The 23,931-nt window shown below is 38.3% G+C and overlaps 1 protein-coding gene across 1 annotated transcript in view; it reads left to right on the forward strand.

Moving 5' to 3' along the window:
- tkt (transketolase) overlaps positions 1-23,931 on the forward strand; it is a 39,975-nt gene that overhangs the window by 5,145 nt on the left and 10,899 nt on the right. Inside the window, exons 2-7 of the mRNA XM_003217706.4 lie at positions 8,582-8,699; positions 9,612-9,725; positions 10,122-10,219; positions 18,241-18,432; positions 19,623-19,741; positions 22,849-23,042. Of these exons, the coding sequence (XP_003217754.1) occupies positions 8,582-8,699; positions 9,612-9,725; positions 10,122-10,219; positions 18,241-18,432; positions 19,623-19,741; positions 22,849-23,042 (835 nt within the window). The remainder of the gene's footprint in view (positions 1-8,581; positions 8,700-9,611; positions 9,726-10,121; positions 10,220-18,240; positions 18,433-19,622; positions 19,742-22,848; positions 23,043-23,931) is intronic.

Consider the following 23,931-nt stretch of genomic DNA (forward strand, 5'->3'; position numbering starts at 1 on the left):
GGAAGGAAAAAATGTTAGATATGACGAAATTAAGAAAAGCACCTAACCATAAAACAGAACCATGCTAATCCATGGGAGGAAGTTGCCTTTTACCTGACTTGCATGTTGCTGCAATTTCTATGTTTACTCTTTTACGACATCCAGGCAGTTCTTCTTTTATTTTCTAAAGCCAATTCTCATTGAAGCCAAGTGGAATTCCATTTAAAGGAGTCCCTGAGAATACAATTGCTGGTCTTTCAAAGTGACTCATTATGTAAATAAGATATATTAATTGAAATGAACAGCGTGGGTTTACTGTGTTGAAATCCCACAAGTCCATGACATGGTATTTCAAAATAAGGATCCACGTTGGAACAGGACCATAATAGTGGCAGGAAGCAGAAATGCTGTAATGCAGTACAACATGGTCTGGATGTATTTTTTTTCGCCAAGGAAGGCATGCGTTAGTACATGGAAATGATCAAATTGTGACCAGGAGTGGTGCTCCCTCCACAGTCACACATGTTCATCTACACACAGCCTTGCCCCACCCATATACCCACCATCACTCCCTTTAAGGCTGGCACGTATCACACAGCTTCCAGAGAAGGAGGTACTTTACATCCCCCTCCCTTTGAGTTGTGATTAAATTGTGCATTCGTGCATCCTTCTGCCTAGCTAGCCAGCACTTTTTGCTAAGCCCCAAGAGCTAAGTGGGAGAAGAACTGTGAGATTTATCTGATGACAGCCAGGGATGACTACGTGCATCTACACCAGGCATGGGCAAACTTCAGCCCTCCAGGTGTTTGGACTTCAACTCTCACCATTCCTAGCAACTGGTAAGCTGGCTGTGATTTCTGGGAGTTGAAATCCAAAACACCTGGAAGACCGAAGTTTGCCCATGTCTGATCTACGCTGTAGAATTAATGCAGTCTGATACAACTTTAACTGCCATGGCTCAATGCTATAAAATTCTGGGATTTGCAGTTTGATGAGGCACCGGCACTCTTATAAAATGACAAGTCCCATGATTTTATAGTATTGCGCTAATGGCAATTAAAATGGTGTCAAAGTACATTACTTCTGTAGTCTAGGTAAGTGGTTCTCAACCTGTGGGTCTCCAGATGTTTTTGGCCTACAACTCCTAGAAATCCCAGCCAGTTTACAAGCTGTTAGGATTTCTGAGAGTTGAAGGCCAAAACAACTGGGGACCACTGGTCTAGATGCATCCTCTATTATTACCACTCTGTTTAATTAGCTTGATGGAGTATAATCAGTTAGGAAGGAAAATGCACAGAAAAGGTAATCCCAAATATCATATCCCCATCACAATAATCTTCCAAAACACTTGTGGATGAGATTTTGGGGGGTCGGGCACCTGGTGCACATCATGGCTAAGGTTTGTAAGAGCCAGCTGTGGCATGGAAATTATGGTTTGTTCATCTATGGACTGATCTGTTTTCAAGATACTCCTCCTCCCCTTTTGGAGGTACAGAAGCATGGTGTCCCTATACTGATCCATATCCTGGGGTTTCACTAATCTCTGATCCATAGGTCCAACTGTTTCCTTGCATTATACTTGCAAAAAGGTAGATAAGGACAAGCATTATGTGCTCATCCAAACCACATAGTATCATTCATTAAAGTTTCATGTCATAGTCCAGGGTCTTCTAAAGCTTGACTATAGAATGATGTGAAGAAACCTTTGGTGGTCTGTTGTAATCCTTTTGCTGCCTGCTTTAAGAAGAAAGTCTCTTGCATCCATCTGAGCAGCAGAATTTGTGGCATCTATCACATATTTGTTCCCTGAGACTACTGGATCTTTTGGCTGGACAAATTTCAGGTTTTGTGACTCCTGAAGACATGAACCTCCCACACTTATTTTTAGTTTGGGTTCATGGAAGCTTTTGTGAAACTGCTTCTGATGAAATCATCTCTAGATCTAAGTCTTGAGATATGGGCCTGCCTCCATATGGTTTAATATAGATGGTTTTAGATCTGCTATCTTCACGGAAGAAACCTTTGTCAGCTGATATGCTCATCATTTGACTGGCCTTGGTTACTAAACCAAAACTGTAGCAACCAGGTTTTTGCCTATTTTGCCATAGTATGGCTGAGTAAGGTGCCTCATCTTCTTATAGGAATGTTGTCTTTATCATGACTTAGACAAGATTTCCCATGTAGCAGAGTCAAATAGCTAATTGCCCCCAATAATACCTTTACCTGTCCTAGAGTAGGAAAGTTTAGCTATAGAATTGGTCAGAACCAATTGTTTTGTTCTGTCCTAGTTTCCAACCACTTTCCTTCCAACTTAAGAGCTGGGGATAGTGTGGAAACTACCATGTATCTTCCAGAATGGTTCTTGCCCATCTGTGTAACTCTATGGTTATAAGGATTAGAAGTTGACTACTGTCTCAACAAAATCACAGTGAGCAAAATAATGAAAGTCTGTAGAAGGGTATACTATGCTGGTAGAAAGATGGGGGAATGCAGCCCTACTACCTCTCAGTAGCTTTCCATACAACTCACTACAGTCCCCTTTTGGCCATGCTGTTGCAGACTGTGAGGAATCAAGAAAAAAGAGAGCTTGGTCTCATTGCTTTTATACTATGGGATTCCTTGTTGTTTGACCTCCCACACTATTTGGTACAGTAGAGTCTCACTTATCCAAGCCTCGCTTATCCAAGCCTCTGGATAATCCAAGCCATTTTTGTAGTCAATATTTTCAATATATCGTGATATTTTGGTGCTAAATTCATACAGTAGTTACAACATAAGATTACTGCATATTGAACTACTTTTTCTGTCAAATTTGTTGTATAGCATGATGTTTTGGTGCTTAATTTGTAAAATCATAACCTAATTTGATGTTTAATAGGCTTTTCCTTAATCCCTCCTTATTATCCAAGATATTCGCTTATCCAAGCTTCTGCCGGCCCGTTTAGCTTGGATAAGTGAGACTGTACTGTATCTATATCAATTTGGGAGAAAGACAACCAGAAATACACTGATGGATCCAAATATCAACACTCATAGATGTGTGTGTATGTTCGTGAATGCACACATACATATATGTAAAGTTGACTTTGAAGACTACTTTGAAATCTCATGTAGTTCAAAATATAGCTCCTAGGCTGATAACTGGGATGAGGCAAACAAATATTTTCCCCCAAGTCAACAAGCTTCAATTAGGTTTCTGAGCTAATTCAGATAGCTACATGTCTGTAAAACCCTATATGGGTAAATCTACTATATGGCTAAAGGCCCAGATCAAAATGAAGTCCTTCCTCTGGCGTGCTTCTTTTTCCAGGTATTCTGCTAGATGTGTCAAGTGTTCAAGTAATGGTGACCTCTCTTTAGGGCAGTGGTTCCAAACCTTTGGGCCTCCAGGTGTTTTGGACTTCAACTCCCAGAAATCCCAGCCAGCTTACCATCTGTTAGGAACTGTGGGAGCTGAAGTCCAAAACACCTGGAGGCCCAAAAGTTGGGAACCTCTGCTTTAGGGAGATCTCTCATATCATTTGGGTGCTAGTTTTTGTAAAAGAAACATTACATTTCCAGACCTTCTAAAATATAAACTCAGGATGTATTTGAGGTAGCTTTTTGTTTTGCTATTTTAATATGTTAGCTGCCTTGAAAGGTGAGATACATTTTGAAAACAACACTGTTTTAAAACAAATATTCTGCTCTGTCAGTAACATGGTCTGATACCCATCTGGTTATTTTTGCCATTATACTATACAGGCAAGTGAAAACTTAATTATATGACAAGGAATATAAAACTGATAGATTTATTCTTGAGGTTTGCATTGGTATGGGTCACCTTATTCAATCTCATGATTCAGCCGGCTCTTGTAATGTTGTACTGTTCCCAGAGGGAGGGGGTGAGAGGGAGGGAAGAAAACAGATAGATATACAAGTGTAGTAAACAGTTGCAGTAATGGAAAGGCTAAGAATACAGGTGGGACCAAACTGGTATGAGTAAATATGTGAAAAAAATATTTGTCTTTTTCCTGTTTTTCTGTAATGCGAATGTGTAATGTGATACTCTACCTATCTGATCTAATAAAATGAATTAAAAATAATGTGTTTTGCTGGAAGGAAAGAGAGTTACAAATAGAGCAACCTGTGGTAACTTCCTATTTTTTCCTCATTCAGTCAGGTTGATACAAAAACATTCATTCCCTTGAAAAGAACTGAGAAAAGGAAACTAATTGTAGTAATAGTATGTTACATAGTCTTACAAAACAGTTCCCTGTTGCATAGCTTTTCATAGTAACCTTAGGGAACATCTTATCTCATATGAAAAATAATAATAATAATCCAGCATATCTATCTTGTTTGCTGTGTCATATAATAATTTTAATTGTTGTATGTTTTAAATTGATTGTATATTTCCTGGTATGCTGGAAACCACTCTGAGTCCCTTGAGGAGATAGGGCTGTATATAAATAAAGTTTTATTTATTAATTATTTAATTCATCATTAACAACAATTCTATCATCTCCCACTATTTTCCCAGTGGGGAGAAGCTTTGAGAGGAATGGGGAGAGGGTGGACTTGCCTTTTTTCCCTTTCCCCATCACCCAGCCTTTTCCCCATCACATGTCTTGCTTGGAAGTACAGTAGAGTCTCACTTATCCAAGCTAAATGGGCCGACAGAAGCTTGGATAAGCGAATATCTTGGATAATAAGGAGGGATTAAGGAAAAGCCTATTAAACATCAAATTAGGTTATGATTTTACAAATTAAGCACCAAAACATCATGTTATACAACAAATTTGACAGAAAAAGTAGTTCAATACGCAGTAATGCTATGTAGTAATTACTGTATTTATGGATTTAGCACCAAAATATCACGATATATTGAAAACATTCACTACAAAAATGGCTTGGGTTATCCAGCGGCTTGGATAAGCGAGGCTTGGATAAGTGAGACTCTACTGTAGTATGGGAGTCTCCTATGTGGTACCACCTGGCTTGGTGTAGTCCACCACACTGTGTGCAGACAGCAGCTGTCTCAGGCTGACCTAACTGCAGTGTAAACCATGGATGTGGATTGGCTGTTTCCAAGATAGCTTCCTGTTGCAGCATCTTCAGATTATACAATCTCACAGTTTTTTCTTGGCCCTTATCAGGTCAGCATCCAAGATGGTTTCTTCTGCTGTTTTCTTCGCCAGTTTCTGAAATGACAGACACTTGCCTCTCAGCCTGAGGGTGCCTATTTGTCTCTTCGTAGCAATGTTGAGTTCAGTTATTGTATGTTTTCAGGTAGTTTTTTCCCCCATTCCTTCTGGCTATTTGTGCCTGTGCACAAATCCCCCTTGCACCTGGCCCACTTTTGCTTAGTCAACTGTTATGTGCTGAGCATGCATCTTTCTGTTGCAGCTCTGTTTGTTTTGCCGGGGTAAAAAGAGCTTTTGTGTTAATGCAAACAGTTTGACCAGACCAGAACTAATTGAATTTGACCATTGATAGAAGAAGAGAGAATTTATTTTTTTAAATGGAGGAAAGAGCAACTGACATGTGGGGGAATTTATTTTTAAAACAAGCTGCAAGATGGTTTGGCTTTTAGATCTGAGGTACTTTTTTGTGGTTGGTGTTTGTATAGAAGTAATAATATTGGCATTCCTTTTTTTAATAGAAGGAGACAATCGTTATGCATATTCATGTTGACTTTCTTAGGTATGAGGAATGCCATTTGCAAAAGAATATGGAAGAATCCCATGTTCCAGATTAAACTAACTTACTTACTTATATTCTCTCTCTCTCTCTCTCTCTCTCTCTCTCTCTCTCTCTCTCTCTCTCTCTCTCTCTTATATTTTAGAGATCAAGGTTCCAGTTCTGGATGGAATCTAAGATATAGCCAGTGTGTTCTTGTAAACCTTGTGGGTGCAGTACCTATTGCAATACCAGGACATTTTGACAGCCTTGCACAAGTCAAATTAAATTCACTAGAAATAGCATAGCAACAATACCTAGCATTTTTGCAATCAACCTCTAAACCTCCAAATCTAGATCATAGAAGTTTTTTATGCATTTTTTCTCAGTAACCAAGGCTGAAACCTTAAATGCAGTTATTATGTTCACCATATAGAGTAGGTAGTCCAGTTTTCCATATTTTCTTTGAACATCAGTCCAGTTTACTTTTGTACCTTGGTGTTTTTGAAACACTGATGACATTATAGAAATCCTCCCCACAATCAGAACATGATTATGCATATTGATCTGGCAATATCAAGTGTTGTTAAAACAAAAACAACAAAGACTCTTGTGATGCTGATAGAGTGGAATGCAGTTCACAAATGCTTATGTGGTACACAAAAGTGCAAAAAGTTTGTTAACCTTCAACATGTCACACATCTCAATTGAATTCGTTGTGAGAGTGGTTTCTGTTACTTCGTTTGGGTGTGAACATGTTTTGATCAGTATTTCTCTTTATATTGTTGATTTGTTCTGTGTTTAATTTTTTGTTTTATTTTTATATGTTCACCAATAGGTTTATTAAACCTTTCCTCCCCAGAGCAGCAGTTCTATAGCGAGATGGTTAAGTATACAGTTTATAAGATCTGAGTAATGAAAGCCTTAAGCAAGCATGCAAGGTTTATTGATTAACTGCCATGTATAAATATTTACTAATATGTGTTTGAGTCATGACTTTAATTGTTTAATACTGAGTGTGCAAGTACTTACCAAAGGACAGACACTAACCTTTATCACACAAGTTTTAAAAACATTTGCATGTATTTAGAAATGGTTGATAGGAGTATTAGTTCCAAAGAGTTTTTACTTACAGACTAGTATTTAACTGGCGGTTTGATCACAGACTTAAGTCCTATTAATGTCATGCAACTTTTGGATGGTTGTTGTGGTGTAAAAATCCTAATATGCATGGGAAATGTAGGAAATTCAAACATACCATGTGATGTTCAAACAATGAGACTTTTATTGTATCAGCAGGGTTTATGACTTTAAACTATTTCATTGAAGCCGCAGCACCAATAAAATGTTAGCTGATCTGCATTTATTTCACTGACTCATTACAAGTTATTGATGCTTTGCTTTTAAAGTGGTCAGTGTTTGAATGTGAATGTAATTCTGTGCAATGAATGCCAGGTCAATTCCACTCCAATCTGGAAGCATACGCATTGGGTTTATAGGAGAGTCAGTTTCATTGAACCCAGTGTGATTTTCTGGGTGAACACAGGCATGAATTGAAACAGTCTGTGGAAGGTACTTCAATGATACATACTTTATGAAATGATATATCTTTAGTTAAAGCTGTAGGTTAAAAACCAAAGGTCCTGTTTATAGGGTACTGTTTCAGACAAAAGTTATATTTTCTTAAAGTCGTGTGAGCCAGAATGGATCAATGGTTTGAGCATTAGGCTATGACTCTGGAGACCAGGATTCAAAACCTTGCCTACCCATCATCAATCATTTATTTATTTATTCATTTATTTATTTATATTTAGTGCCATCAGATGTGTATTAAAACCACTGGGTGACCTTGGACAAATCACACTTTCTCAATTTCATAGGGAAACAAGGATAAAGCTCCTCTTAACGAATCCTGCCAAAAAAAACCATGATAAGTTTGCCTTAGGGTCACTATAAGTTGCAAATGGCTTGAAGACAAACAAAATGTAGTTTTAAGCTTATTCAGGTCTAGAGTAGCAGAACTTGGGACAGCAAGTGTAGCATTACTCCCAGCTGGGTTTCTGAGATTTGTAAAACACAAATCAAAACAAAAATCACCTGGGTTTATGTAGTAGCATTGTATATATTTCTTCTTTTTTATTATTAAAAATCAGAATTAGGTCCTATGGAATGCCTAGAAATATACATTTTTAGTTTTCCATGTTGAAAATTCAATTAGGTATAATACTCTGAACCTCATTCCACTAATCAGAACCCAAGTTGGGACTTTAGGTAAAAGTAAAGGTTTCCCTCGACATTAACTCTAGTCATGTCTGACTCTGGGGGTTGATGCTAATCTCAACTTCTAAGTCGAAGGACCGGCGTTGTCCGTAGATGCCTCCAAGGTCATATGGCCAGCATATTTGGACTTTAGTAGACCTCTTTTAGTCTTCCCCTATTCTTACAATCTGAAAATGCAGCGTTAAGAGGTCACCCTTGATAGATCTTAAAAAATACATGTGAGTAAGAAGTGAACATTTTGGTTCCAGACCATTTAAGGTTTACCCCAATTTAAACAAGGTTACATTTGGACCAGGAGTAGTCTAAAATTATCAAGAGAGAATTAGTTACATATTTCCTCATTATTCTAATGTACCAACAGATAATTAGGAAATATAACATTCTCTGGTGTTTGGAGGGAAAATTGTGCTCAGACTAGCCCTGTCTTTACAGTTACATTTAAGCATCCATTTTGGACTAAATAGCATGACATTCTGAGCTCTCGGCTGAGTATAGCTATAGTAATTTACAGTGGAATAACAGTAGGTCGTATGAGTTCTCATATATGCAGCTAATAGCATGTTTTCCAGGAGAAGAGCAGAAGACCGGCATGCTTTTAATTCAATGATAATAATGTGACCTGACAATGTAGTCATAACGTCCCATGTGCTTTGACTTGCAGCCACCCGACATCATGTTGCAGTGCGGCAGAAATTATGTCGGTGCTGTTTTTTCATACCATGAAGTACAAACCACAGGACCCAAGAAATCCCAACAATGATAGATTCATTCTCTCTAAGGTAAGAGAGGGATCCTTTCATGCTTATACAAGACGATATTTCAAAGGCAAGCTTGAATTCTCAGACAGTCTCTTCATGATTCTTAGCAAAGTAACCTCAGCAGAGGTTTTTACATGATAATATGGATAAATGATAATATGGACAAATGACACTATCCTGTCTTCTTTCAAGGTGTCTGTACTGATTGCTTGATTTTTATGCCTGTTTGTCTATTCAGACAAACCAGAGAAAGTTCATCATGCTACAGAGCAGCTGATATAAATAGTTCAACTAAATTGCCCCATTCATTTCAGATGATGTTTTATGTTGCTAATTAAATTAGGAGTATATTTTGGTCTGATGTGATTTTAGAGATAAGTTAATGACTGTAGCAGGAAGTCCAGCAGACTCCAGGGAATCATGTGTTCATGTAAACCAAGAGTGGGAAACAGTACCCTTTTAGATCCATCATTAATATGCTTCCTAGAGGAGATGTGAGCTCGGGTCCAACTTCTGGAGGCCCACAGCTGTACAACCTAGAATAAATGCCCTATCTCTTTCTTTAGCCATTTGAATTTCATGATGAGAGAAACAGAACTGAGTGGAATGTAAGCCCTCTAGTTTCTGAATTCCCTTTTGGAAACACAGATATTATCTCCATTTGTAATTTCCCTCATCCTTTTACCGCCTTCTTTATTATTTCATTCTGTTTCTGTTCCTGAGACATTCATCGATATTTATTTAATTTAGATCCCATCTCTCTCAGAACCAGATTCAAGGTAGCTGTTTGCCATGCTGTCAGGCCACTTTCCGCTTCATTCTCTCCTGCATCCACTGGCATGGGCTGTGCCACTTACATTTGTTTTAGTATATAACAGGTACTTTTCAGGAATTAAACTTGACATGTGACAATGTTGATTTTTTTCCCAATAGGGCCATGCAGCACCCATCTTGTATGCTGTCTGGGCTGAGGCAGGTTTCATCCATGAATCTGAACTGTTAAACCTGAGGAAAATTGATTCCATTTTGGAAGGCCACCCTGTGCCAGTGAGTGTTTTAACTAAACTCATTTCTTTTTTATGAATGGAACTGCAATAGTTATTTATATCAGCATTCTTTCAGTAATATCTGGTTTGGTAGGTTTGGTAGAGTAGACCCTCTCCCGCTCATACTCAGCCCCCCCCCCCCGAAACAAAATCCCAGCCCCTCCCGAAACAAAATCCTGGCTACGGGCCTGACTCTTGAGGGAAAGAGGCTGGAATCTTGCTTTGCTACAGTAAATATATTGGTGGTAAGTCCAAGTCCAACACGGAGTCCCGATTCTAAAACTTTTTTTGAATTATGATCAGTTGGGTTTCAGTGGCGCTTATTTTTTTATAAGTATGGAAAGCTCCATAGAATCTTAGCATTTGCTTGTTTTATAGTGTTTCCTTCTTGTTTTAGAAACAAGCATTCACTGATGTAGCTACTGGATCACTTGGCCAAGGACTTGGTGCTGCATGTGGTATGGCCTACAATGGAAAATACTTTGACAGATCCAGGTAACTTTCTTGAACACCTTTGGCTCTCTGGAGTTTTGATGAAAACATTAAAGAAATTAAATTACCTGCTGCCAGGATCCATGATGCTATGCATTCCCACATGTTACTCCTGAAAGTGGAGTAGCAAGGTTTCTAATAAGCCTACTTATGCTGGAGCTTTTCTGCTATGTGTGCAGCCCTCTCTACAGTTTAGCTAATCCTTTCACTATAATGTCCTACTTCATACAATCGGTAAAATGTGGTTAAGGGCTTCAAAGCAGTTTCAAACTATAGCTTAATGCTTTCTTATTTTTAGAAGCTATTAACTACAGTTTCCTGATTGCAGAGACATATTTAGCTGTTTGGTTCCTGGTTTATATGTTCCTACCATGACATGGGAACACACAAACATTATGTGTTCCAGGGATGCTTCCAGTCATATCTCTTCTTATCAAACTGAGATATTGTCTTGTGTATGCGCTTCAGAATATTGGACAAGTTTTCACAGAACAAAGACATTAAAATCATTTCTGTAGCCCTTGAATGGCTGTGATATGCCGGTTTGTTCTATGCCCCTGTCTGTGTATATATGTGTGTGTGTGTGTTTCTGCGTGCATGCGTGTATACCTCCATGCTTCAGAATAACTTCAGCATTAACAACAGGAATGTGAGTTGTACAAAAGCAACCTCTGGTCTTTGGACTGAATGGAGCAAGTTTTGTTCAAAGGTTGTTATGGTAACACAGCTCTGTAGAACAAAGGTAGGTGGTAGGGAATACAATGCAGAATATCCCGTTGTGCAACCATTGGATTGCTCCAGGGGTTTATTGTTGGGCCCTAAACCCTGGATCCAAACCAGTCCTGTTGAAACTGGCATAAAATTGTGATGTACAAGGAAAATAGAGATCCAGAGGCATAGCTCTGCTGGGGAAGTTGATGTATTCTGCTTGACAGTATTAGAGCATGAAAATCTGGGTTGCTGAGTAAATGTAATCTTACATTGCACACTTCACTTGCTTGAAAGCATTTCTGTGTACAGTGGTTAATTGATCTTAATGCAGCCTGGCAGGTGGCTTTCATAGGAGAACTTCCACTGCTTGCCATTGGTACTTGGTGGAGGGTTGCATATCACACAGGAGAGAAGGCAGTAATTTAGTTAAGTGAAAAATAGGTTTGTAGGTATGTGTGGAAGTGAGATTCTCTGTGTACCCCAATGGCCAAGAAGGTATAACTAGAAATGTTCTGAGGCTATTCATAGGTGAAATACATTTCAAAGATTTATTCAAAATCCCAGTCAGCATGGGAAATTATTAAAATTATTAAAAACTATGTGTGCTATAATATCAAAGAATATGAAATTATGGAGGAGAACAAAGGCAATAAAATAACACAAGCAGGAAAAAGTGAAACATGTAATAAGCACACAGAGAAATACAATTTAAAATACAGATTACAAGGACAAGCAGTTATTACATGTAATAGTTATAATGTACAAATTAGGCTACAGTTATCTTCTTGTTACTAAATACAAACAATATGAAACAAATTGTTTTGGGTGAAATAAATATATCCCAACAAAATTGGAAGAAATTACAATTGTTTTTCCACCAAAACTCCCAATAGTTCAGATAAGTTAAATACAAACGGTTAGCGTTGTTCTATAGCATGGTCGTCCAAAAATTAAAAATGTCTGTATGTTTTTGTATGTAATCTCCCACCTAATTCACAATAGACATTCAAAGGAAGAGGCTTCTGCGGGCCGCTCCATAGATTCCAACCGCTAGATCAAGGAAATGCAGAGTTGGAAAACTGGAGGAAAGGTTGAAGAAGTTAAAAAACAGGTTATTTTACAGCCTTATCAGAAAAAAAATCTGAACATTTGAAAAAAGGAAACTGAGAGGAAAGGAAAAAAGTAAATAAAAATAAAGTAGTACTAAACAAAAGGAAAACTACCGAAACCTTTGGAAAAGGTAGTGGTTGTTATAGGATATTTGTACAAAATATTTGGCATTATAAGGGAATGTCCTTTCAGAAAGAGAGAAAAAAAGCATCTCCATTTAGGTGAAATCTGCTAACCAAATGAATAAATAAACACAGAAGAGCTGAGCAAAATGAAAAATATGAAGATAAGCCTGTTCCTCTCCTAGAATGTTATGCTTTTTTTGTTCTGCCAGCACTTCTAAATCTCTTGCTTCCTGAGTGGCCTCTGTTCTTTCCCCTCAGTTGCCAATTCAAAAAATGTGCAAAGTGATGGAGGGCCAAACCTGCAGAAACAGTTTTCCATTATTTTTATGGGTTAATACAACACCAAAATACTCTGTCTCGAAGGCCATATTGCTCAGGGACTATATCTTCATCCCATAGTGGTTCCTTATTCCATGACTTCAACAAGCTTTGTCGGCATGACTGTGTTCTGCTGCTGCTTCTCTGATTCCAGGCAGCTAGAACTTTCTGGCTGCAGGGAAAATGAGGCCTACCCACGGATCAATGCTTTGCTCCTCATTCCACTATATGGCTTCCATCCCTTTATTCCTAGCACCTAAGAAGCCCAAACATGACCTGAGTAAAGTGTCTTCTAGCATAAAGTATTTTTGTGTAATTACATGTGCTGCTGTTACCACTATTCATTTTTTATTTCACTGCTACATATTCAGAATTTCCTCCATGCTTCATTGCATTGGTTTGTTCACTGATGTTTGCATAGATAGACAAGTCTGCTTAGAAATAATGCAGCCATCTGTAAAAACCTCTGAAGAAGTAGGTAATGCATTAAAACTAAATGTAAAGGGGAAGAGGAGCCCTGTCACTTGCAGTTTGCTATTAAATGTTAAATCTGGGAAAAGGTTATCAAGACCATCTGGGATTGTCTGCTTCTCCTGGACCTTTAATACGTGCATGTTAGCCTAACATTCATCTGCGAGTGCTTTGCTCATGAGATTTCCTGGCACTAAATCTCAGTGTACGTGGCATAAAACAGGTCCCCTTTGACTTCTTTAACTGGAATTTGTAATGGCCCCCACCTTACCCAAATTCAAAATAAGATTTGCTTTGTGTCATCTTTCCCCAATCTTTGACATCTCCACTGGTAAATAAGATTATTAATATCACAATTTGCCAAAGGCAGAGACAAAACAAAGTATGAAGATAGTAATAGAACAGATATTTCCCAGTGATTCATGCCACTGAACTAGGTAAGTAGCTTCATTTGAAGGCAAACACAGGGAGAGTATTTCCCCCAACGTCCACTATGACAGTCATATTATCCTTTGTACAAACAGAAAATACATTTATATCTTCAGTGCATCAAATAGAGTGTCATGCAATTAACAAAAGCTTAGCTGATTGACTGCAGTTATGACTAGTTTATATCATTATAAATTCCCATGCAACTAAACAATAATTTAGTTCTAAAATGCCTGTATATCGCAGAAGACAACGTTGTTTAAAAGGGCTTCCCTTATTCTATAGGAGAAAAATAAAATGCCCTTTCTGGTGTCTGCCCTGTTTGGTTAAGTTCTCAGTAAAATTCAAATTCAAATGGCATTCCCTCCCTCCAATGTATTGCCACACAAGTCAACCTGATCAAAATACATTTAAAATATTCTATTAATATCTATTCTAATTCTGTTCCCCTTCAGCTTGGTTTTGAAAATCTTTATAATTAATAGTCTAGATCCAATTGCTATTCCCAACTAAAGTGGATCCGTATAGTCAATGGGGAGCTGGCAAATCAACATTTATGCAAATCATATTGATTCAACTTGTTGCATGTAGCAATTATTTTGATTTAAGCCAATAGATGTCATAGTGCCTGGGAAGAAGGAAAGGAATCGACATTTCTATTGCCAGCAGTTGAAAAACTACCCAGAGCTAATAATCACTGGATCATGGCAAAGAAAGAAGTGATTAAACCATCCCTATGAGCTGTGATCTCAATAAAAATCAACATCCCTTTAACTGCCCAAAGCACATGTTAATTACCTCCCTGAAAACATTTGCAGAGGTTTAGCATCACATGTATATTGTGGATTTGGATGTTACCTAAATACTCTTAAGGCGCCAGATCCTGTCTGATCCCAGAAGCTGAGAAGGATCAGCCCTGGTTAATACTTGGATGGAAGACTGGCTATGGAAACCAGGTGCTGTTGGCTATAATTCGGAGGAAGAAACTGGCAAAATCACCTCTTGAGTTTTTCTTGCTTCAGGAAACCCTGTAAAATTAATGGGATTGCCATAAGTTGACAGGTAGTTTGAAGACACCTACACACACACATGCATAATAGCCTCTGATTGAATGGGTTCATTTTTCAAGGCATTGCTTGCATGAAATGAAATACTCTACTTATGTGCTGAAATACGACACATTTAGTAATGCTGAAAGGAGGAAGTATGGGGCATGTATTAACTAAGAGCTGTGCTTCCTCCCTGATCATGCTGAGTCACAGTGACCATCCCTTTAGCAGGCACGCTCTTTCCAGCTTTACAGTAAGAGCCTTTGTTCAGGCATCTTCCTTCTAAAGGTTATGTTTACATACTACAAAAATTGGCATAAGAAATACTTCCCTCCCCCATTTATTTACACTCTTGCATTAGTTATACACAAGTGGTTTAAAAAAAGGAATGACATTCGTTTCTGATTATTCCTGACACTCTCAAGAGCTTTCTAAATGCCCTCCATTGTGCACAGGCCTCTTTCCGACTGTAGCTGCATAAAAGGACCAAAGTAGTGAACTAATGCAAGACAGCTTGAATTTGGTTATTATTAAGCTAAACAGCTGAATAATATGACTGCTGCAGTCTCTGTTTCTCATGATGTTAAAAGTGTGTGAAGCTGAACAGTCTATGCTCTTTGAAGGGCACCTTTGTTTTTAATCAGTTTTATGCATTCCTTATTTTTTGGTTGGATTCTTTTGTCTGAGGTCTTCTTTGTGTAGCTTTTGCTTTGGGGAGTTATCAGGGCATTGTTGGGTTTTTATGTTGTTCTCTTTGCGCAATTGTACTATTAAAATAAAAAGGAAGAAAAATAATAATTTTAAGCTAATTTAGATCATGTAGTTCCTTAAGAGTATTGGTTTTGCCAGTGTGCTGACAAGTCTGGGAAAGAGTCCTGTCCCTTTTAGCAGAGTGATAGTGTAAGAGGGGTCCTCTGAGGACAGGCCAAATGCCCTTCCAGCACCGCTTTCCCTTGAGCATCTCTGGGAAGTCAACAAGGATGACAGGAGGTAGGCCATTAGTCTTCTCTGGCTGTCTTCTCCCAGCAGGCTGCCTCTGATCCTAGAGGCAACATACAGGCATTACGAGTAGCAGTCTGAAAGGCATGTCATGTAGAAGATGGAGTGAGCTTGTTTTCTGCTGCTCCAGAGACTAAAACATAAACCACTAGATTCAAATTGCAAGAAAAGAGATTCCACTTATATGTTAGGAAGAACTTCTTTACTGTAAGAGCGAATTGACAAGGTGGTAGGGAGCTGCGGGTGTTGGTGAGTGGGTGGACAGTCATTCTTTAGGAGGTCTTTTAACAAAGTTTGGCCATGCATCTTTCAGGAGTGCTGTAATTGTGTCTTCCTGCTTGGCAAGGGCTTAGACTAGATGTAGCACCTTGTAACTGTATGACTGTGGTGGCCATAAGTTTACCGTAGCCCTTTTCAAGCTGTTTCAGCTTAGTGGCTGCTAACCCATGTCGCATAAGTGCATTCCATATGTTATCTATGTATGGTGTGAAGAAACTCAAATAATCCTCATGATGATTTAGGTTTTGGTATTGACAAGTAAAGCAGTTTATATTTGCAAAGCAAGCATAGTTTTTGAACAAACATAGCTGGTAACCATAATCCAGAGATTCTGCATTCTCAATAGCTAGATTTTTTTTCCTGCTTCTTTCAGCAGCACCATCTTTTTTCAGATAACAGAACCTAAATATATACGTAAATGGGTTTGGAACTCTGGGAATTATATTTGGCTGAAGAAATGTATCAGTATATGTAACATATAGTCAGCTCCCCTTCCCCTTTTTACAAGTGTAACCACTATCAGCTTTAAAATATTACCAAAAAAATCTGAAAAGCAAATCTTGTTTTTGCCATTGTACATAAGTGACTCCACTTTATTATGGCATTGTATACAGTGGTAGTTGAGCAGCCACTGATTTTGTTATCCACAAGGAGTTCTGGGACCAAAGGTAAAAGTAAAGGTTTCCCCTGACATTAAGTCTAGTCGTGTCCAACTCTGGGGGTTGGTGCTCATCTCCATTTTTAAGCCGAAGAGCTGGCATTGTCCAAAGACACCTCCTAGGTCATGTGGCTGGCATGGAGTGCCGTTACCTTCCCGCTGGAGTGGTACCTATTGATCTACTCACATTTACATGTTTTCGAACTGCTAGATTACCAGATGCTGGGCCTAACAGTGGGAGCTCACCTCACTTCCCAGATTCAAACAGCCAACCTTTTGGGTCAGCAAGTTCAGCAGCTCAGCCATTTAAACTGCTGCGCCACTGGAACCAAGCCCTAGTGGATATCAAAATGTACTTAAAATAAAATTTCTGAAACTATTTTGAATTTTAAATGAATTATTTGTTATTTTAAAGTTATGCATAAAGATAATAAGCTTTAAAAATAAATTCCTGATAGAATGGCAATAAACCACTATCAGATCTAGATCAAAAGACCATCCCCATGTATGCAAACATTCTGTGTTATCATTATCCTTTTCTGTGTGTTGTTTAAATTGTTTCAGCATAAACATTTGATAAACCAGAACAAACCAGAAGTTGAGATAGATCAGTCTAATGAGATCTGACATTTTCTGTTGCTTAAAGAAACAAATTAAAATAAACTGCCCTTGAAAAATCAGGATGAGTTTTCTCCTTGCATTAGGTCATTGTTTAGTTGTCAGAACCCAGACAGAAATAACTGGAAGCATCTCAAACCCTGGAGTAATAACACAGAGATGCATTTTTGGATGTAGCAAGCAGTCTAAATTGTAGTAGACTTGAAGTAGATTTAATGCCTAAGCTAATTGTTGATGACACATTTGGTGTCATATAAAAAGCTGAAGAGGTGGCTATTGTGTTTTTTGCTAGTCCCACTGAGGAAAGGCAGCCCCCCCCCCTCCCCCAGAATTTGAAATGGAGTTTGGGCACTGGACCTGAAGAATTTCACTAATCCCATTCGATATAGAATCCTAGAGTTGTAAGAGACCACATGACCCATCCAATCCAGATCCCTGCCATGTAGGAACAATCAAAATACACTTTACAGATGGCCATCCAGCTTCTCAAGAGCCTCTAGAGAAAGAGACTCCAACACACTTTGAGGCAGCATATTCCACTGTCAAAAAGCTCTTACCATCAGAAAGTTCTTAAAGTTTAGGTGAAAGCTCTTTTCCTGTAGTTTGAATCCATTGCTCTGTGTCCTAGTCTTTGGAGCAATATTAAATTCAAATATTTGAAAGGAACAAATATTTGAACTTATCATATCATTTTTTAAATCTGTTCTTCTTCAGGCTAAATATACCTGGCTACCCAAGCCACTCTTCATAGAGCTTAGCTTCCAAATCTTTTACCATTTTGATTGCCCTTCTCTGGACATGTACCAGGGTGTCAATATTCTTCTTGAATTGTGGTGCCCAGAACTGGACACAATAGTCCAGGTGAGGTCTGAACAAAGCAGAATTGAGTGGTGCTATTACTTCTCTTGGTCTAGGAACTATACTTCTATTAATGCAGCCTGGTTGGCAGAGATCAGTGCTTAGACTTTGTTCTTCACATCTAGTTTGGCATTGTGATAAAGATACAACAAGATTGGTTAAATTTGAGAGTGAATAAAAAAGATATCTTATTTACAAGGTGGACTTTGAGGGGAAAGAAGAATTCACATTACTGGTGGTCCATCTAAGATAGTGTCCATTGAAATGGAGGTATTTCATTTTGAGGTGCTTTTTGGACTCTCTCTGGTTAGCAGACTAACCTGGAAAAAGTCTTGTTTCCCTTTGTATTTAGCTTGGAATGCTACATATTTAATGAGCTTATTCCTGTTTGATGTACAGCTACCGGGTTTATTGTGTCCTTGGAGATGGAGAGTTATCTGAAGGTTCTGTTTGGGAGGCAATGGCCTTTGCTGGATTCTACAAGTTGGACAATTTGGTTGCTATTCTAGACATTAATCGACTTGGACAAAGTGAACCTGCTCCTCTGCAGCATCACGTTGAAATCTACCAAAAACGCTGTGAAGCCTTTGGGTATGTATGTATGTCTGCATTGCAGAAGCACTATATACCATATCATGTTGATGTACTGTTTCAAATCTGGGTTGCATCTGGAAGATAATTAGTTAGCAGTGATAATCAAGGTGAAGTTTTTTGGTTTATTTCCAGGTTCTAGTCCCTTGGACTGTGTTTGAAGAACACAAAATGTCTAAGGATGGATCTTACCTGTTAGGTTTTTAATTATTTATTTTTTAGAATCCATTCTCTCCTGAGCATTTATGTTGTTTTCAAAACATATGAACATTCCCTTTATTTTAAAACATTGCATTAGATAGATTCGTAATTAACATATAGTATTCCCCTGGTGGTGGCGCAGTGTGTTAAAGCGCTGAGCTGCTGAACTTGCAGACTGAAAGGTCCCAGGTTCAAATCCCGGGAATGGAATGAGCGCCCGCTGTTAGCCCCAGCTCCTGCCAACCTAGCAGTTCGAAAACATGCAAATGTGAGTAGATAAATAGGTACCGCTCTGGCAGGAAGGTAACGGCGCGCCATGCAGTCATGCCGGCCACATGACCTTGGAGGTGTCTACGGACAACGCCGGCTCTTCAGCTTAGAAATGGAGATGAGCACCAACCCCCAGAGTCAGTCACGACTGGACTTAACGTCAGGGGAAAACCTTTACCTTTATCTATTCCACATGTAATTGGTCAAAGATGTAATAGAGGAAGCTCCTTTTGTTAACCCAAGTTTTTTTCTCTGGACTGAGTTATCTTGGTTAGTTCAAGCCTCGAAATTATTTTTAGACACTGTCCACCTTCTTGTGTGCAGCCAGGATCCCTGTATGACCATGTCCATGCATTCAAGAGACCTTAGGGTTAGGTTTCACAAACAGCAATTTCACAAGATGTGGGAAGTCACTTTTGAAAATGAGGACCCTAAAAAAATGTAATAATGACATTGCAATTACAAGAAAAAAAGGTTTTAAAAACAATCACACTAGGCATGCTCAAATCTTTGTGACATGCCTCAAAAGTCCCTCTTTGGATCTTGGCCATTCTGAACATTTTCCAAGAAGAATGTCATAGCAAAGCGACCGCCTGTCTTAATTATATGAACTAATATAAGAGTTCTCCTTCCCACCTTCTTATTTGTGTGAAAGCTCTTAGGGGAGGTTTTATTTCTGCGAATCCTTTTACAGTTAATCTGTTTGTTTGCATTTTTAGCTGGCATGCTATCATTGTTGACGGGCACAGCGTAGAGGAGCTGTGCAAAGCCTTTGGTCAGGCAAGGCACCAACCAACAGCGATTATTGCTAAGACTTTCAAAGGCAAAGGAATAACTGGTAAGGCCAAATAGAAGAGCCCCCTGCTTGTTAAGTCATGTTTTTAGGGACATTAATTTTAAAAAAATATGATCATTACCAGTGATCTAGCCCTTTTAAGTGTTCAAAGCAGTTGCATACATTAGCTTGTCATCCTTGCAATAAACTTATAAGAGAGATTAGCTTTTCCCCCATATTGCAAATGCAGTCTGAGCAAACAGCATGCCTAAAAGAGATTTGAGATTAGAAGCAGAGGTGTGTCCCATAGCTCTGAGGTTTTGTGTCCCAGTTAGTACCCCCAAATAATGCAGCTGCTTCCATCAGGAAGAGAGCAACCACCTTTAAACACTCTCAATCTGCTCTAGAGGGTTGCAAGATCCCACTGCTAAATGTTCTCATGCCTAGTGTTTTCCTCATGCTATACCAGACCACAGATCATGTAATCGGACTTAATTAATGATTGCAATTAGAACAAGCTGGGTACTGAATGGCCCTCCAGACATTGGACTACAACTCCCAGCATTCCTCATCATTAGCTGTGAGTTGAAATTCAACATAATAAAAAAGTCTTCACAATCAGAAAGCACTGAAACATTTTAAGATCTGATTCTTAAGCATGAAATGGCTTCAAACTTCTCCTCCCTAACAACTTTGAAATGAGTTATTTGGAATAATTTTTCTTTACAAAAAATGTAGTGCCTATTTCAATTATTCAGCACTACAAGAATGACAATAATGGTACTGTAGTTTGTTCATTTTTGGATCAGAGAGTGGCTTGTAGCAGTAGATTATTTGGTCAGATCTCTTCCTCTTCCATTGAGCCTTAAACTGTGTATAATCTGTATATAAATGTAACCCTTTTCTATGTCTGCTCTACTATTAACATACACATCCCTTAGTGCTTGAATCATAGTTGAACTCATACATTATGAGTTGTGAGTGATTCTGCACATAAGGAATTCTTCATTAATAGTCAAAGACCACTCTTAAGTCTTATTGTGAAGCTCTTTGTACAATAGTAACAATGTTTGTACAAAAAAGCCACTAAAGAATTTTGCTAAGAGATATTCCAAGATGAATAATATAAAGTTTTCGAATTGATTCAAATATGTGATGTGAAGAGAATAAAGGAACATAAAGAGTACCCTCAATACTCTGAGATATGCAAATGCAATCTCCATATTAGTCCTAAGGAAATAATGGGGTATGTTGTATTTAAGTTATTATGCTGCTCCATGAAAAAGTAGATTAAATTTTGTTCAACGGTTGATAGGAATAATAGCGTAGGAGGGAGCACTATGGGCCATCAGATCCAACCTCCTGCTTCATGCAGGATCTCCAGCTAAAGCATCCCTAGAAGGTGAAAGAAACACCTGCCTTTGAGGGTATTTTTATGCTCTCAGATATTTGTTAAATGAGGTTTGAATTTACCTTGGAAACAATTTTCACACTTTTCCCAACTGAACCACATTATGTAATCTACATAATTTCAGTACACAGTCTTCTCTTCTGCTCCATTATGAATTGTGAGCTGTCACAACTGGCAGGACATATCATACCTTTCATTAGTTGAACAACAGAGATCTCAGTGCTTGTCTTGCCTTCTTGGCAGTTTGCACCTATTAAAAACTCAGCAAAGTGCAAGCACATGGCGTGATTTTGGATCTGTTCAAGGATGTGAATTCCACTCTGTGCAGGCCCAGGCCCAGCAGAAAATTCAATCCATAACTCATCCTTTTGCAGTGGGCAAGCATATAAGTGTGGGTTTGTGCCACCACACATTTATCATGTCTTTCCTCCTCCTCCCCATTATGTTGCCATTTTAATCTTGTGCATCCATCAGATGGCTTAAGCTTTTTCAAAAATAGCTAAATAAACTTAGGATATTTGTCATTTTTCAGGAACAAATGCTGCCACTCTGTGAGACTACTGTATGGCGAAAAGAATCCTGTATTTAGATCCTGTTACTGTCAGAGCTCAGTCTGTCTGATGCTCTTTCCTGAAGCAGAGAGACGTTTCGTGCTTGCACAGAGTGCCTGCTTATTCAGGTCCTTTAATTACAGAATACCTAGCATGTCATATTTGCAGTCAAGATTACTGATTTGCTGACTTGAATTTATTCATCTATTTAGATATACAGCCTTACCCTGTGCCAAGGATCCAGGGCTGGTAGCCGTATCACAGGCATGAAAAATAGGATCATTTGTGTTCAAAAAGCTCATAGAAGAGATCAAGGAGGGAAATAACAATATATATTTATGTTTTAGATAAATATGACTTCATGTATTGAAGCTTATTGGGATTCTAGTGGGGGTAGAAACCAGGAGACCACACAATCAGTGTGGTGTTGTGAAGATGGAGGAAGGTATTGTAAGGGTATTACTGGTAAAAGATGGAGGGAGGTATTGTAAGGATAGTATTTTAATTGATTGATTGAGTTTTTAATGGAGTTTATTCTCCCTTTTCTCCAAAAAGCTTGGGGCATGTATTTATTACATTTATTGCCTGACCTTTCCCCTGAAGGCAGTAGTGCTGTTTCTCCACATTGTTGTTTCCACAACAGTCCTGAGAGATATGTTACCCTGAGAGATAATGGTCACGCTGTGTCCTTCATGGACAAGTGTAGATTTGAACCTGTGTTTCCCAAGGTCTAGCCCATAGGTGTAATCTCCATACCATGGAGTTGTGGTTCTCCCTCCCCTGCTCTTAATTCTCACTTTCACAATACATTGGTGAGCCAAATAAAGATAAGCTAGCATCCATATGATGCAATGGGTTTTATAGCTTAGTGTAGAATAAGATCAGACTTCATACTAGTCTGAAACTCTTGTCACTGACTCAAATGTGAATAATAGGACTGGAATGAGTTGAGGGACAGAAGAAAATGCACTATAGAACAATAAGGAAGACATTTTGGGGTTGTCCATCAGCAAAATTATAAAGAAATAGGCAGGCTGTGGCAAAGGTTGAAGGCAAATGCTAGAACAAATCTGAGAGGTAGATCATCATGTTTACATTAATAGTGTTATAGCATTTACTCAGTCATTGCTGGTTTCAGCAAAATAAAAATTGAAGTGAATTGTGATTTAACCTCTTACTCTTTAAATTATGTATATAATAATCCACAGGTATTGAGGATAAGGAAAATTGGCATGGCAAGCCTCTTCCCAAAAATATGGCTGAGCAAGTCATTCAAGAGATTGATAACAGAATCCAGAACAAGAAAAAGCTTTCTCCAGCTCTTCCACAAGAGGATGTCCCCATTGTTAATATCAAAAATATAAAGATGCCATCCCCACCAAACTACAAAACAGGAGAGAAGGTACTATGGTGTTTTCTATCAGTAATACATTATTTTTATTGTATTTTATTTATATCTCCCAGGACCATTCAAATTAGATGACAAAAATTAAAACAGATGAGCTAAAAATTACATATATAGATACAATCATTTCAAGGGTTATTGTTAAAATATTTTTTGATGTTACAGTTCAACATATGTGGATGACACCATACAACTAGCAGATAATTATAATAATATTGAACAATTACTGTAGATAATCAAGAAAGAAAGTTTAAACACAGGTTTATAGTTGAATATTAAGAAAACAAAATAATGACCACCGATGATTTACATAACTTTAATGAACATTGAACTAGTTCAAGATTTTCCATACTTTGGCTCAGTCATTAATCAGAATTGAAACTGTAGTCAAGAAATCAAAAGGAGACTAGGACTTAGAAGGGCTGCTATGGCAAAACTAGATAATATCTTGAAGTACGAAGATACAATATTTTATTCCAAAATTAGGATTATCCATGCCATCATATATCCTATTTGTATGGGGGAAAGCTGGTAGGAAGACTATCAACCCATTGGAAACGTGGTACTGGAAAAGGGGTTCTATGACTGGACTGTTAAACAGACTAATGAAACAAGCCTGAATCTTCCCTAAAAGCCAAGATCCAAAACTGAGAATAATTAGAAAAAAAAACCAATGGTGCTTGGTATGGTAGAATTAAGGAGGAAAAGAAGGAGACTGCTTTACAGATAAAGAGACTGAATCAAGGAAGCCACAATCCTGAGTCTGCAATACCTGAGGATAGAGTTACTTAGAGCTCGAGTTTGACTTGATGACAGTTAACAAAATCAAATTTTTGTTACCCAAGCAGCAAAACGGAACAAACCCAAAAGGAACATGGATGATATT

This window comes from Anolis carolinensis, chromosome 2, assembly GCF_035594765.1.
Source record: "Anolis carolinensis isolate JA03-04 chromosome 2, rAnoCar3.1.pri, whole genome shotgun sequence".
NCBI classification, from domain to species: Eukaryota; Metazoa; Chordata; class Lepidosauria; order Squamata; family Dactyloidae; genus Anolis; species Anolis carolinensis.